General features: G+C 59.4%; 1 protein-coding gene across 1 annotated transcript; it reads right to left on the reverse strand.

The window, feature by feature from the left end:
- Positions 1-10,625: 10,625 nt before the first annotated feature.
- PDCD1 (programmed cell death 1) lies at positions 10,626-15,840 on the reverse strand. Its single transcript, XM_082767171.1, has 5 exons — positions 15,645-15,840; positions 13,573-13,905; positions 12,543-12,698; positions 12,118-12,152; positions 10,626-11,419 (listed from the first exon to the last, which is right to left on the reverse strand). Exons 1-5 carry the CDS (start codon positions 15,751-15,753, stop codon positions 11,201-11,203), a joined length of 852 nt encoding a protein of 283 aa, XP_082623297.1. The 5' UTR covers positions 15,754-15,840; the 3' UTR covers positions 10,626-11,200.
- Positions 15,841-16,203: the final 363 nt, after the last annotated feature.

The raw sequence follows: 16,203 nt of genomic DNA on the forward strand, positions 1-16,203 counted from the left end.
TGCTGAGGGGCTCTGCCCCGTGTGCAGGCTGGCAGTGTGCCTGCTCAGCTACAGCCCCTGCAGCTTCATGGGCTGAGGCAGACCTGGACTGCCCAGGAATGCAAACTGCAGGGAAAAGCAAGAGGTGAGAGCCTGCCCTTCAATTATTTATAGCCCTCGCGTGTCATTAAAGATGGATTTGGTGGCCGGAGCAGAGCGCAGCGAGAGAGAATAAAAATTAAAGCTGGGTTCAATCAGCATGCAGAAAAAATAACAGGTAAGGGACTTTAGTTTTAAAAGGGGTGAAGAAGCAGCCCGTCCCTGCTAGCTGTTGGGAGAAAGCACATCCTCACAGCAGGGGCTCTGCAGCAAATACAGATGGAAGTTGGGGCAGGGACACAGCTCTGCTGAGCATCCCTTCCCCAAGCTGTGAAAATCCAGCCTTTGGAGGGAGCCTAAGCCACGGGCATGTTTCCTGCCTTGTGCCCAGATCCAGGGCTGGGAGCTGGGCTGTTGGCCCTCATTTTCCTACAGCACAGGACTGGAATAACACCACTGAGCTCCTCGGAGTTCACAGCAGGGTGGCTGCCCAGGCTTGCTCACACCCGGGTGTGCTGGCATGTCCAAAGACATCCAAAGAATGAACGGAAGGAGAAAGAAAAAGCAAAAGCAAAAGATGGTCCCCTGGGCATCAGACCATCAGCTGCAGGACCTGTGCCTAGACAGCTCCCAGGCAAGTTACAAAACGCTGCTGCCCACAAGATACCCATCACAAATAGAGCCTGTCCTCCTCCTCCTCCCTCCCACAGCTCTGCTGGGAAGTCCCCGATGCCACCCAGCCCGTGTCCCCTGCATGCCACCAAATGCCAGCCCCTTGCCCCAGTGCCATGGGGATGGGAGCGGGCAGCAGAGGGGAACAGCAAAAGCAGCAGCTGGCCATGTGTTCCTTGGCACCTCATGACCTGCCGGGGTGCTGAGAGCCTCTCGCCAGGGAGACAGGCACAGAGAGAGCAATTTATCAGTTAGGTTATGGTAAAAATCCAGCAAAATGCCCCTGGGTGAGGTTTGCCCATCCCCGGCCAAGTGTAAGCACCAGACATTAGCTGCGGAGGAGCCCAGCCCTGGACAGACCAGGGTGGCACAAGAGGGACAGTGAGGACCTGCCCAGGACCCACCAGGAGAGCATCCTTCATCCCTCAGCCACCTTCCTTGGGCTCTCTGTCTCCATGCCTCTCACCTTCCCTGGTCACTGCGCTGAGCTGGGGGGGCTTGCTCTGACCTCCAAAAGTGCCAAGAGCCATGGAGAGCAGCACACAGAGGGCACTTTGCTAAGAAACCTGTGGGAGATCGGCACAACCGCACATCAGAGCGGAGTACCCTGGAAAAAAAAAAAGCCCAAAAATGAGGCTGTGGCTCAGAAGTCCATGTATACATGGGTGTTGCTGAGTGATGGGAAGGGGATGAAGCAACTGCACAATGGAGGGGGCAGAGCCCCCCCAGAAACACACACAGCACAAGGAGACAGGCAGGCAGCATCAGCAAGGGGACTGGGGAAAAAGCAGCGTATGCGTGCAAGGCCATGAGTGAAAGGAGCCTGGGTGTGTGCAGAGAACATTTTAAGGAGGGTTAAGGGATGCCCTGCCCTTGCAAAAGAGCAGAAGAGACACAAGCAAGAAAACAAGGACCCCCGCAGGGATGTAGTCTCCACCAGAGCTGGCTTCGCAGGAGGAGGCGAGGGAGTTCCCCCTGCAGCTGGGTGGCTGGGCAGGCTGCAGGCAGCCAGGCACGGGGACCGACTGGGGCTGGGAAAACCTCAGCATGGAAAGAAAAGGGCCAGGGGCAACGGCAGCAAGAAACTTGGCAGCGTCTCCGCCTTCATGACATAACGCTGGCGGGGAGAGGGCTGGTCCCAGCACCAGGGCAGCCCTGGGATGGAAGGGACAACATCTGCAGCACCAGCTCCTCCTGCGGCACAGCTCAGCCCCTGAGCAAGGAGAAACCTCCAGCAAGATGGGGACATTCAGGTTCTCCTGCCCAAAATGCTCAGGAAACATGGTGATTTGCATCACTTGTGCATCTCTCTCCAGTGCTTCAAGACTGGAAAAATCAGAGTGAGAGACCAGCTCAACAGGCTGGCACCATACCCACAAAGGGCATGGGTTGGGGGAGCCACGCCGCAGGGAGCCAGCAGGGCACTGGGATGGGGGAGAGGGCTGCCCCCCTTTAGGGAGGGCTGTCCCCTCCCAGTGCTGGCAGGGCACTGGTCCCAGTGCTTCCCAGTGCGGTGCCGGAGATCTCGCAGCTCCATCTGCTGGCGCTGGGGCTGAGGGAAGCAGAGGAGGAAAGGGTTGGGGAAAGGGAGAGAGAGTTGGTGGGACAGAGAAAACCCCAGAGAGAAGGGCAGAGATGAATAAGCAATGCAGCTCTGGTCCGTGGGGGCTCAGGGACACACACACACTGCTCGAAGGTCCTCATCTGCACCCATCTGCACCTCAACCTGGTCTGGGTGGCTGTGGAAAAGGCTGATGGCCTGGGCTGAGCTCTAAAAGTGCTCACATCGGGATCACCAGGCACCGAAAGAGAGGAGAGCCCTGGTGGTGAGACAGGGCAGCACTGAGAGGAGCACAAAGACACATCGTCACCCACAGCCCTGCTGCTGCAGCAACCTGGGGACACTCAGGATCCCTGCCTGGCCCCATGGCACCCGTCTCCAGGGCAGTGGGAAGCTGGAAGGAATAAGGGGGATGCCCACGGCATGGCTGGGATCCATTTTACAGGTGAGAAAACCGAGGCACAAAGTCACCAAACCACCTGCATGGTACGGATCGGGCAGGTGCTGCTGGCTCCCGGTGCTTTTGCTGCAAACCTTCAGTTTCAGGTGTCCTTCGGCTGCTTTGGGTACCCATCTTCACTAAGGCTGAGCCAGGAGAGCACTGGGATGTCTCCTACGAGCTGATAAAGGAATCCCCTGCTTCCAGCTGAGCTGGTCGCACATACCCAGAAAAAGGCTTTGGAGAAATTACAAAAGCACAAATGCTGAGGACAAAGAGCTGGTTTATTCTTGCAGGTACACTCCATCTTTTTTTTTTGGGGGGGGGGTCATCCTCATGCAGAATATTTCCCAAAGGAAGCCATCAGACCCACCAGGCTCCCCCGAGCTGGAGCCAAGGTGCCCAAGCAGGGTGGTGGTGGCCGTCCCTGACCGCTGTGTGCTGGGGAGACAGGGAAAAAGGCTGGCCCTGGGCACCCAAATTTCCATCCACCACCCCCATCATCCCCATCCCCACAGCCATCACCCCAGCTGCCCTTTGCCAGCTCCAGCTCCCACTACTTCAAGAAGAAATAACACAATGAAGAGGATCACAAGCACAACACATACAAAGAGGGGACTAAAGTAATATTGCTTGGGAAAGTCACTGAAGAGCTGGAGTGGAGGGCTCGTGGCCGTGCCCAGATGCCTCCTGGGCTTCCAGGCTGGTGTCTTCGGGGCCACCAGTGGCTTGGAGCAAGCCCCAAGCCGGCAGCCCTCGCAGTGGCTGCTGTCGTGTGGCCCCGTTGGCACGGTGTCCACCATCACTTCCATGAGATCAGAGGGCTGCACGGGCACCTCGTAGAAGTCCTCGAGGATCTGAAGCACCAGGTTGTGTAGGATCCTCTCCATGTTCTCCTGGCTGAAACTGGGCTCCTCCAGCGGGGCGCTGGAGCAGTGCCGGCATCTCTGCCGGAAGATTTGCATCCTCACCTTGCCCCGGCGCATGTGGAAGAGGATGTGCACCTTGGCTGAGGACCACTCACGTAAGCAGTGGGAGCACTGGAACCTGCCGGGGGGCACAGGGGACACCCGCTCATCCCCGGCTCCCTGCGGCAGCCCAGCAGCTCCCCACGCCATCAGTAGGGACCAGGGCAGTCGGGGCTGAGGGATCAGCTTCACGCAAGGACACCCATGGCCTGTCCTCCCCCGTGGGCCTGACACCAGCCTGGGTAGCTCAGCAAGGTGAGCTGGGGGCTGGCCCAAGCTCTATACAGATTTTAGGATGAGCCTGGTGCCCTCACCCATCTGGACCCCGCCACCCCAAGCAGAGGCCCTGGGGGAGGGAAGCATCTGGCACCAGCTCCATTTGGGGCTCCAGCCCCCAGCCCGTGCTGTTGCAGCACATCTCAGCGGAAAGCCAGCATCAACAAGGGGCAGGGGAAGTCGAAAAAGAAGCAAAATAGAAGGAAGGTGTGGGTGGAGGCCGCAGGGCAGGTGAGGAGATGTCTTGAGCAGTCAAAAGGGGAGAAACCTGCAGCTCCTCGTCTCTCACAACACGTACGGGGGCTGGCAGCCCAGCACCCCTCTCTGCATCCCCTCCTGCCCCCTGGGCTGCAGGGTGCTGTGGCACAGGGCTCTGCACCCCTCCACCAAGGTCACCCTGCTGCAGCCCAAGGATCGGGAGGCTTTTTGGGGAGGACAGCGGTGGTGGTTCAAAGGGGACCGAGTCGGCAGCCCCTACCTCCCGGCTGCAAGCATCTGCAAATAATCCCTCCGGCCATGCTTGGGGCCGTTCACCTGCAGGCTGCCATCCTCCTGAATTGTCCACGGCTCCTCCACGCGCATTTCCGCAATCTTCTGTGCAAAAATCTTCTGCCATGTCCTCATGGTCCTGCCTGGAGCCGGGGAAGCGGCGGTGGCCAAGGTCAAGCTTGCAGCTTCTGGGCGTTGACACATGAGCAGCTCTTGGTGCCCCACACCGTTCTTCCCTCCCTCGTGGGTACAAAGTCACATCCCGGTGCCTGGAGACGGGAACCTTTGCTCCCGCGTGAGCAGCACCACCCCAGCCCACTCCCTGCATCCACTGGTTCAGCTGACGCTGTGCCACACCTGGACAGGTGAAAAGTCCCCCAAAGCAAAGCCAAGGCAGCTGTCCCCAATGCGTTTTGCATGTAAGACTTGGGCACGGGGCAAGCTCCCATCCCTGCTGAAGCTGTCATCGCTGTTCCATCCATAGGCAGACAGGCTCAAAATGCAAAACCTCCATGCTGGCCAGGACCACCAATATCAGAGCAATGGGGCAGAATCAGCAGAGATTTGGCCCAGCATAGGAATAATGGAAGCAAAGCCCACCGAAAATGCAGAGCTCAGCAGCTGACAAAACCCCAGGTACATTTATCTCTCTCGATAGCTGCCACCAAACATGGGGTGTTTTTAACAACTTTCAGCCAACTCGAGCAGAAAAAGCCTGACACGAAACCACAGAGTGGAAAGTCGGGGACGATGGCACCGCACATAAAACCGAAAGTGGGGAGGTGAGCTCTGTGCCGAGAGGTGAAAGCAGCGGGGCCGGGGCTGCTGACACCCCCCTGCCTCCCCCATCGCCGGGCATCCCACCCGGAGCCACGCAGGGTGGGCAGATAAGGGGCTGAATGGCACCTGGTCTTGAGAGAGAAGCTGGGGGAGGATCTGCTGCCCGGTGGAGCCACCTCGATGTGAAACCACCTCGTCTAGCCTGAAGGATCCAGAGGAGACCATCCTCTGCACAGAGAGGGTGCAAAACTCCCCAAAGCGCCTGGCCTTAGAGGGTATCACCAAGGATGCATCCCCTGGGGAGAATTACAGCAGCAAATCGTGTTGGGTGCCTGAAAAAGGCTGTGTGGGCCACCACAGTTTGTGCACAGGGGCTGTAACCCCTCGCCAGGTGTGGCGTGCAGCAGCTCCGCAGGACGATGCCGAGCTTCTCCTCCAGAGGCTGGAGAAGCAGCAGGGTTCCCTGCAGCCACACTGCCTCCTGTGCCTGTTTAATCCTCGTTTTGAGGTCCTTTCACCCTTAATAGCAATCCCTCCCTGTCATCTGGAGCAAGGCCAGGAGGGAGGAACGGAGATTTCCTGCAAGCAGAGGAGCCAAGGCAGAGTTTTCGGGACCTTTACGGAGAGCTAGCAAAGCCCTAACCTGCAGATGGGACCCGAGCACCTTGCCACGGGGACCCACTGGCATCCTGCAACAGGGCAGCAAGGACAGGGCCACCCCCCTGCAGCACCTGCCCACCCCCTCAGCCCCTCTGCTTTCGGGGCTGAGATTTATCCCAGGGGATGAATGCAGGGAAAAAGAAAAGGGGAGGCTCCAGGGATGCCAGCATTGCTCCCCGTTTCCCTGCTGCCCCTCGGGCTCGGGGGGCCGGGTGCCTCCAAAACCCCGCTGTCATGGAAAGCCTGCCCCGCTGCGTCACGGCAACACGACTCAGATCTCGACTCGGGGCGCAGAGCCCTCTGCGAGGAGCCAGGCGCTGCTCCCTCTGTCAGAGCCCGGTGCTTGCCGGCACTGAAGGGACTTTCCCAGAACCACCCACAGAGCTGAAACTGCTTTGACGTCCTGTTCCACTCGGCGCACACCTCCCGGCGCTGCCCCAGCGCCCTGATGCTTACTGGCACCTGCCTGGAAAAAAAAAAAAAGCTCCTGTGGGACCCCCGGCACGGCCCTGGTGGGTAATAGGGATCAGCCCCATCCCACCACGGGGCCGGACCCCACAAGCCCTCTCCATCCCAGAGCTCCAGCCCTGACTCCTCCGCGGGATGCGTGAAGGAGAAGATGAGGCACAGCCCGCGAGGTGCTTTCCCTGCCACTTTCACACAGCCCGAATTTATTTTTGGCTTCGGTTCCCACCCCCAGGTGAGCTGGGGCTTGAGGAGGGAGGTGGATAGATTCCTCTCCTCCCCTCCCAGCTCTCGCTGCGCCAACATTTTTTTTTTTCAGGGTATTTTTGCTCCTTCCTCCAGCTCACCCGTGGATTTGGTTTCTAACCCTGATGGCCTCCACAGCCTCCCTAAAGAGCAGGCTGCCTTTATTCGGGCCACGCACATCCCTTCCCTGGAAAAACCCTATCTGAAGAGCCTGCCATCACAGGCTATTGATAACTCTTTTGGGGATATAGCTTCTCAGGTAGCGGTCCACCCACAGTGGGAGAATTTCCCATTTCCCTAATTTGCTTACGAGAACGTAACATAACACACTGCACAAAGATAGCATCACTCCCAGTTTCCTTGCACCACCCAGCTCTAATGAAAAGAGCATTAGGTTGGTTTGACACAATTTGTTCCTGCTAAATCTACGTTCTCAGTCCCAGCGCTGCCCTCTCGGTGTTTACCGCTTGGTGGCCTTACTAATTTGTTCCAGCGGTTTTCCGGGTACCGAGGCTGACTCATCTGTAGCTTCCTGGATCCTCTTTTTTCCCTTTCCTTGATGCAGATGACAAGTTTGGCATCTGTACCCTCTTGGGAGCCAGCACCGTGCCAGCTCCCTGCGCCCCTGTCCCCCACTGGTGCCACTGCTTGCCACCCCGTCACGGCGAGGCCCACGTCCTCTAGGGACCAGCATCCCTTCCAGGCTGGGCTTTCTTCACGGCTGAGCCCTTAGAGAAGGCAGGTCTGTCCCAGGATGGGTTTGAGGCACGGAGAATCAGATCCCAAGGAAATGGGGACATGCCCGAGATGGGCTGTGGAAAGGGGACATCGCTGCCTTGCCTCCAGCCTTTTGGGATGGAGAGGGATGCTGAGCAGTGGAGAGGGATAAAAGGGGGGAATCAGCTGAGGAAACACCATCGGGTACCACCCCGAGTGGGGTTTGGTGCCCCGTTGGCCTGGTGGCCCCGTGATGGTCCCCCTGGTGTAAGGAGAGGGCTCAGCCCCCCGGGGAGGCTGTGCCCGGTGCGGTGGCAGCGGGTTTGTCCCCGGGCGCAGGGCTCAGCACCGCTCAGCCAGCCAGCCCCTCCAGCAGCACATCCCTCCCAAGGGAGGAAGAGAGAGAAGGAGAAACCATGGAGCCGACTCAAAGCAAAACTAGAGAAAGCAAAATGAGGGCAGGAGGAGGAAACGCAGATGCTCGGCAAGCCTCCAGCACTCTCGGTCGCAGGCAGGGCAGGGCTCTCGGTGGGATTGCATGGGATGGAGGAGATGCTGTGGGTGCAGACCCATCAGGACACGTTGGGGTGGTGCAGATGGGCTGTGGCTAGGGGTCCAGGCAAGCTGCCCAGCAGCACGTCCGACCACCTGCAGCACTCATCCCACCTCAGCCGCTCTCCCAGCATGACAGGGCCATGGAGATGCTCCGTGGCCACCACACCTGGGGGGCCAGTCCCACCCAGAGGTCACCACCTCACCAACCCAGGGGCCAACAACTCGCACACCAATCCCCCTGCAGCCCAGCCCTTCCAAAAACCAAAACATTGCTGTGAAACCTCCCAGCTCTCCACATTTGTAAGTGACCAGGACGCTGCTTGCTTCTAAGTGACCTTATTGCCATGTGGCCCTACTGTCCCTTCTTTCCCCTACATGTGCAATGCCCTATTTTGCAGGAACAGGGCTTTGATGTTCCTTGGCATGGCTCTCCTCGAAGACACTCCTGCAAGCAGCAGAGGATTTCCTCTCCACCTTCCTGCCCGCTTCCTCAAAACCCAGCCCTTGGGCTAGGGCATCGTTAAGGGACTCACATGTTCCCTATCACCTCTGACCACAGCTGGGCTACATAAGGAGGTACAGTGAGGGGTTAAAAAGCTCTGCTGGGACATTTGCTTGCTCAGGTACTTTATTGTGTGTGAAGCTTCTTGTGTGTGCTGATGGGGACCAGCCCCAGCTCTCGGAGGTCTCCCAGCCGTGGGACTGGAGCTGGGGTGAGCCCTGCTCTCTGGGTGCACCTGAGATGCTGACAAAGCACTTCAGTGATGCTAGTGACAGCCCCGCTGCCCTGAGGAAGTGTGGGGTGGCCGTGGTTGGAAGTGGCTGCTGTGACAGACCCAAGAGAGCAGGAAATGCGGTGGCTGCAGCCAGCCAGGCTGCTCCCCGTCCTGCACAGCACCGGGGCTGGCTGGGGGCACGGCTGCAGGGTGTGGGTGAGCTCTGGTGGCCACAAGGCTGAAGTGAGCTCAAAGCCAGAGCAAGGTTTTTGGGGGTCTGGCTGGCTGCTCTGCAGCAAGCTTTTTCTCTGCAGCCTAAACAGAGGACCATTAAAATCATTCCTCGTCACAGCAATGCAAAGCAGCTGCTGCAGAAAGGCCAGAATTTGCCAAATCCCCCCAAAACTTCCTGACCCATCAAAGCCCAACCTTAGTGCAGGCAGGGAGAGTTAAAGTACCTGCAGGGCACCAGTCCGTGAGGGTGTCAGCTCAGCCTCCCCAGAAAACCTGATGCAAACCTTAGCAGGGGTGGACATGAGTTGCTGGGGTCCTGGCTCAATTCGGAGCAGAGAAAAAGGGTGCCAAGTCGGTGCCAAGGCCAGCCGGCGTGGGCATGGAGGAGGGCAAAAGCAGGAGGGCTGTGACACAGGGAGAGGGGCTGGGAAGGAGGGATGTGGGATGGTGGGGCTGGGAAAGCCAGAACAGGGAAACTCGCACTAGCACTAGCACCCTGCCCTGCAAACAGGGGTGGGAGATGGTGCCTGGGGCATCCCCACCGTGCTCCCCAAATGTCCCCAGCCCCACTGCCTTAATCCCTGCGAGGCACAGGGAGATGGCCAGGCTGCTGGGTGCCCCGAGGGGCACAGCGCTGCGGTGGCTCGGGGTGCTCGCTGGGGTTTTCATGAAGTGCTGAGCCCCCACGGCGTGCCTGGCACCCCTGCTGCCCGAAGAGGCAGGGTGGAAAAAATGAAGCAGGGCCCACCCTCCTGCGTGTGCTCTTACGGGAAAGGCAGAACCAAAACTGCTGACTGAGCTCCTGCTTCTTGTTTGCTGCAGCTGCCTCCTGCACGACCATTGCGCTGCTGGGGCAGCGCGGCGCTGCTGCAGGGCGAGGAGCGGAGCTGCTCCTTGCACAGAGTCCGGATGGACTGAGCTGCACTGTGACGTGTGTGAACGCGGGGTGAGATGTGCCACTGCCCCAGGGGAGCTTGCAGAGGGTCACGGGACTGAGCAGGGCCACCACATCCATGGTCTTGCCCTAGGGAAGGATGTAAGCCGCTCTGGATGGATGCTCATCCCGTACGATCTTCTCTGGAGGCTTCTCATGGGTGTCACAGCCCCCAGAGGGCACAGCCCTTGGTGCCTGCTGTCTCAAGGCTATGCTACTTTTAGCTGTGGTAACGGAAGAAGAAAGCTGCTGACAGTGCCACGAGGTGCAGTATGCAAATGGCCCTTTGTTTGCTTGGGGTTTCATGGTCTCCCAGCAGGACGCTGCTGCCTCCAAGCCTGCTTCTCACCAGGGCTCCTCCAGTCTCTAGCGACTGCCGCTGCTTTCTCTTTTGGTTTCTGTAAGCTTTCGGCTGGGTTGCGCATCCCTGGCATCGCTTTCAAGGGAAAAATGGAAGTTTGGAGACAGTTTCACAGCTGGGCTGTGCCAGGCACCACACCATGAGCGTCACCCTACGTGGTGACAGCCAGTCCCCGGCACCTTGTCCCCAGCTGGGCAGGCAGAAACCCCAAGCTGAGCCCAGACAGGGGAGTGGGGGGCTTTTTTGTGGCTGCCCCAGCCCCGTCTGCACCCAGGCAGGGCTGGGAAGCAGGGAGCAGCTCGTTCTCTAAATTATTAAGAGCAGCTTCATGGAAGAGCGGCTTGCTTATCGCACGGAGGGGCCCAGGAACCACAACAGACGCCGCCGCCTCCCGGCTCTCACCTGTGTGCTGCCAGGAGCTGTTATTTGCCTGCCCACGCGCCTGCCACCACGAGTCAGCAAACAGCCCGGGTGCCAACCCCTTTATTCACCCCCGTAGCCGGATCCGGCTCCCACCAGGCACAGCATCCTCGTCCTGGGATGCCCAGCGGTGCCCCTCGTCCCCACGGAGGAGGGAAGTGTCTGATAGCACCCGCCAGCTTCCCCGGGGCACGATAAATAGCAGTACGTGCAGAAGGCCCTGCCCCGAGCTGGCACAAGACCCTGGGGTGGGGATGTTGCTCCCGTGGGGTGGCAGCTCCCAGCACTGCCCCTGTTCTCGCTCTGGAGCCCGTCCCAAAGCCCTGCTTTGCCATCAGGGTTGGATGCAGGGCGGCTGCCCCAGATATCCCCGGGGAGAGGCGGGAGATTGATGCTGAGAGGCCATCCCTTGGCACAGACCCCTTGGCATCGCTGCTTCGTCCCATCCTGCCCTTAGTACAGAGGCACCTGGAGCCCAGCACCAGGCCAGCAGGGACCTGTCCCCGTCCCTCGGTGCCTGTCCCATGGCCGTGACACCAGCACAGCCAGCGCTGTCCGACACGAACTGCAGCAGCAGCACCTCCATCGCTCTGCTCAGCACACGCCTGGCTTTGGGGCCAGCCCGGCCCTCAGCAGGGCTGTGACGGGGGCTGCCACGTCCTCTCGTCCAGGTGCCTCTTGCCCCGCTCGGGTGTGACAGGTTTCTCCTCGGGGAAGATGATGGTGGCGTACTCGGTCTGGTCGTCCGGGCAGGTCTCAGGAGGCAGCTGGGTGTGTGGGTCCCACTGAAACTCCAGCACACCGTAGTCCACGGTGGACACGGACACCACGGGCGGCTTCTCTTCCTTCTGCAGAGAAAGGACGTCCCGTTGGGATCCATCCTCTGCCCAGAGGCACCATTCATTCCCAGCACGAGTCCCTTTGTACAGCAAGTGCCAGAACAAGCATCCCACGAGGGCGAGAATAATGCAGAGGGGAAGGACGTACAGACCTGGGGTGGCATTAGTGCAGGGAAACCAGACCCTGAGCCTTGGGGTCACCCGCAGGCACATCAGGGTCCCTTTTGCCACCTCTCCACGGGCACCAATGGCACAGGGTGAGCTTGAGGCTGCAAGTGCTCAGCCCAGAGAGGGGAGAGTGAAGGCTGCCCTCAGCTACCTAACGGGCTTGGAGGAAGACAGAGCTGGCCTCCTTCAGGCAATGCCCAGCAAAAGGAAGAGAGGGAACAAGCCAAGCTGCAGCAAGAGTTGGGTATGGAGTGGGAGAGTCTCCCATTATTCACAGCAACACAATTCCCCACCAGATAAAACCTTGCTCTGAGCAAGGCTTGGAGTAGAGAGGCCCCCGTCCTGCCTCAGGCGGTTTTTTGATTTCGCGATGGGGCCGTGCTGCAGGTGCAGCCGTAGCAGTGCCGGAGAGATCGCGCGGTGCCAGGAGGAGATAGGGGAAGCGAGAAGCCCGATAAAGGGAGGCCCCGTGCCCTCCGCTCCCGCACCCGGCGCCGCTCCCCCGCAGCACGGCGGGCTGTCGGAGGCGGAGAACTCACCTCTGCGGTGTTTTCACTCGGTGGTTTCTGCACATCTGCAAAGTAACACATTTGGTTAGGAGGTGCTTGTGTGCCAAGGCAGTCTGAGCGGCTGGGGCTGACCCAGCCTCATCGTGCTGCTGCACCGGGGCTCGCCAGTCCCCTCATGTCCTTAGATGCTGCTCCAAGGTGAGGTGCAGAGCCTCAGCACGTGGGCTGGAGGGCGAGCAGCAGCCCTGAGCACCCTTGTCCCATCAGCACGGAGATGCCTGTCCCACAGGGACACGCCACACTTGAGTTTGGGCATCCAAACCAGCCCGCGTGCACCCCACGTATCCATCTGCCCCCAGGTCCCAGCTGGGTTTCCTGAAGGAGCATCACCCCCTGGGTCCCCTGGAGCACCCCCAGCCCCTTGGCACGGCGAGCGGGGTCCCCGAGGTCCCCACCTCCTCTCCTGTAGGTGACGAGGCAGTAGCCGAGGACCACCAGCACGACCACGCAGCCCAGCAGCAGGACGCCCAGGATCACGGCCTTGATGTGGCTTGGGGGGCTGCTGTCCTCCACGCCAGGCTCCTCGGTGGTGTTTATCTTCTCAGGGGCTGCTGCAAGAGCCGTGACAAAAGCCAGCAGGTCAGGAGCGTAAGATCTCTGTGAATGGCACTAGGGGAGCACAGGGGGTGTCCCCAGAAAGGGCTCGGTTCCAGGCTGGCTGCTACAGCCCCGCCATCCCTCCAGGACCCTCAATTTGGGCTGATGTGGGGTTTTTTTTTGGCCACGTTCCACTCCTCCTCATTGCGGGTGGTGAGGATGATCCCACTTGGGGTGACAGTGACAGTGTAGGGGCCAGGACACCCACAGGCAGTCTCACAGCAGGACCCCATCCCCATCCCCAAGGAGAACACGGTGCCCCCAAGCCTCCCAGACCCCTCCACATCTTGGGGCCAGCTCACGCTGGCAGGAGATGTGTAAGAAGACTAAATTTTGCAGTGTTTTCCCCTATTCTTAAAGAGAATGCCTTCAGTAAGTACTCATTCCTCCCCAGAGCATCCTTGGGGACAGAGACCTCCTGCCTCAGGACCAGACCCAGCTGCAAGGTGCTCAGGGAAAGGACAGCCTGCTGTGTCCTGGACCTCAACGGTACGAGTAAAGGGCAGGGCTGTGCTCTCCTCACCCACACCAGGTCCTCCCCAGGAGGGTGCTGCCTGCCTGGGGCCATACACTTAACCAGGAATGTGGTTTCTCCATCTCTGGGACACAGCCCCTTGGAGGCACCACAGCTGAGATGCCACCAGCATGCCCCTGGTTCAGGGAGCAGGGCAGAGGGAGGACATCACTCCATAGCTGATGTGCAAAACCCCACAGGGCTCTCACCAAGAACAAGCCCGGGAGTCCCCATCTCCTTGCCATCCACCCCAGTCCCTACCCTCTGGGGTGGCACCGCAGGGTGACACCGACAGCCTGTCCCGTTCAGCTGACCTGTGACCACCAGGTGGGACCGGTTGCTCTCCTCCACTTTGTTGGACTGGAAGAAGGCGATCAGCCCGCAGTAATAGGAGCCCGAGTCATTCTGGTGGAGGTTCAGGATCTCAATCTTGAAGACAGAAGCGTGGTTGGAGAGCAGGTACTTCTCCGTCTTTGTCTGGGGGATGCTCCGGCTGATCTGAGCAATTTTTTGGGGATCGCTGTGGTTGGTCTCCTTGTACCAGTTGAGGTTGTACTCCAGGCTGGAGTTGTTCTCTATGGAGATGTTGCAGAAGAAGGTGGCTGAGCTGCCTGCGGGGCGAGTTAACATGGCTGGGGAGAAGGTCACTGTTGGGGAGAGAAGAAGCAAGGAAATGACACGGTGACAGCAGGTAGCAGGAGCAGCCATGCCCCTCGTGGGATCCTGGGCTGCAGAAAGGGTGAGAGCCCCCTGCAGCTCCCATCCCGCACGGAGGTGATGGGCTCCCAAGCCCCTCATGCTCCTGCCTCGTGTGCCAGAGTCCCCGCACACTTCTCAGCTGTCCCACCCTCAGCTCCTGAAGGCCCTTAAGGAGATTTGTAAAAATCTGCTCGCACGCCAGCCCTGTGACCTGTGCCAAGTGGGCTCAGCAGAGCCCCCTACAATGAACCCACAGGAGCTTTTGCAAAAAACAGACTTCAGGGAGGGGGAGGCATATTATTACTGCTATTAAATCCATGCTCGGTGTTAACGTTGGGTTTCACCCTTCCTCTAGCTGGTGTCGCCTCCAAAAGCGAGCAGAGGGACTGGATCCCTGTTTGGGGCACCTCATTTCTGCCCACCCAGTCCCAGCAGGGCTGCAGGCATGGGCCAGGCACCTTCTACCACCTCCTGAGAAAAGCCAGGGCTGCAGAGCCCAAGCAGTGCCCTCTTGTCCCCTAGCAAGCCCCTAATTAGCAAGAATTAGCAATATTAATCCTGCCCATCAGACTCTCTGCCTGCCTCTCACTTTGGCTGCTTGAGCCACTGGAATGGGTGATGTCCTGGCAAGGACAAGCAGACCCAGCAGGAAGAGGTGGCTGCTGTGCTATATTGGGTTCAGAGCAATAAAAAGCAGAAAAGAAAATTAAAACAAACAAACAAACAAACAAACAAACAAAAAACATGTAGGTTTTCTGACTACACGTGATCCAAACCATCGGTGAAGTTTAACTTCCCATTTTTCAGAAACCAGCACTGACACCAGCCCCTAGACTTGGAAGCAGGATCAGAAAAGTGCCTTCTCTCTTCAGCATTGGCCTGAGGCTGGTACAGGCAGGCTCACCAAGCAGAGAAGGAACCGGGACAGTTCCTTGATTACAGGATGAGCTAGAAAACAGGGCTTAAAAAACTGAGAAACGATACCAGACAGGAGGATGGAGAGAGGGAACTGCTCCAGCTCCCGGCGGGCAGCGTTTGCTGTGGCAGTGCCTATGCCGAGTTTTAATTTTCGCAGTATTCTTAGTTTCTTGTGTTTAACAGGAAATATTCAGCAGGCTCAGGGCTGTGCTTCCTACCGAGCGCCACTCTCAGCAATGAATGAAGTGCTCGGAGGATGTCCCGAGCAGTCCCTGGTTTTACAGGTGTCCCTGCCTCCTCCCGGCACCAGCTGCCATCGGTGCCTGGGGAGGGTCCCACGAGGGGCTTCCAGCCCCGTGTTCACCACCGGGACAGAAAACAACCGATGCCACCAAAGCGGGGACCCGGCCTCACCAGGACTCTTCCTTACCCTGCCCAGACTCCCCCATTCACTCTCCACCTGCCTTTCTCTCCCAAAATTTCACGCCAAACAAAACCAGAGGCAGAAGCCTGGCTCGGTGAGGATGAAGCCCACCCCAGGAGGCGAAGCACGGGGGCATGAAACCCAGAGCAGGAAACCTGACAAACCCAAACCTCCAACACCAAACCCCAACCGTGGTCGGCACGCACGCAGCCAGGCTCACACCCCACCAGCACCACGACCTCAGCACCTGGCCCTTTTCTCCATCCTTTCACCCCATTCCTCCGCTGAGCGCCCCCCATTCCCCTTGCCCCTTCCGTACCCCAAACCTTTGGGTTTTCCACCTACCCCGGTGGCAGCCGGCCAGCGCGGGGCTGCAGCACAGCAGCAGGACGAAGAGGCCGGCCAGGGCCACGTCCACGTTGCCCGGTGTGGTCCTCGAGGTGCCGGGAGCCATGGCGAGGCAGCGGGCCCCCTGCCCGTGCCGCGTGCCCCGTGCCGTGCCGCGCAGCCCCGGCTCTCGCCGCGCTTCCTTCCCCACGGCGCTGTCTCGTCCTCCGCCACACGCGGCAGGGGTTGGGGTGGAAATGAAACGTGCCCATCTCAGCCCCACAGGGAAACCCGGGCTGCCTCCCGCCCCCGTCTTCCTCCTCACCGAGGCAGGGAACAGCTGAGCTGTGGCCTGGCCCCTTCCCCTCCCCGTGCGCTCCCCCCGCGGGCCCCATAGCATGGCCCCAGCCCCAAGGATGGCCCACGGGTGGCAGGGAAGGGGTGTCTGGGTCTCCTGGGCACCCATGGGTGCTGAGTGCTGGGTGCTGATACTGGGAGGGGATGGGGAAAGGAGGGAGGAGGAGAGGAGAAGGTGAAAATCAGAGGGGGGAAATGAGAAAATTACAAGAAGGAGAAA

The sequence above is a fragment of the Aythya marila genome, assembly GCF_965140915.1.
Source record: "Aythya marila genome assembly, chromosome: 9".
Lineage (NCBI taxonomy): Eukaryota > Metazoa > Chordata > Aves > Anseriformes > Anatidae > Aythya > Aythya marila.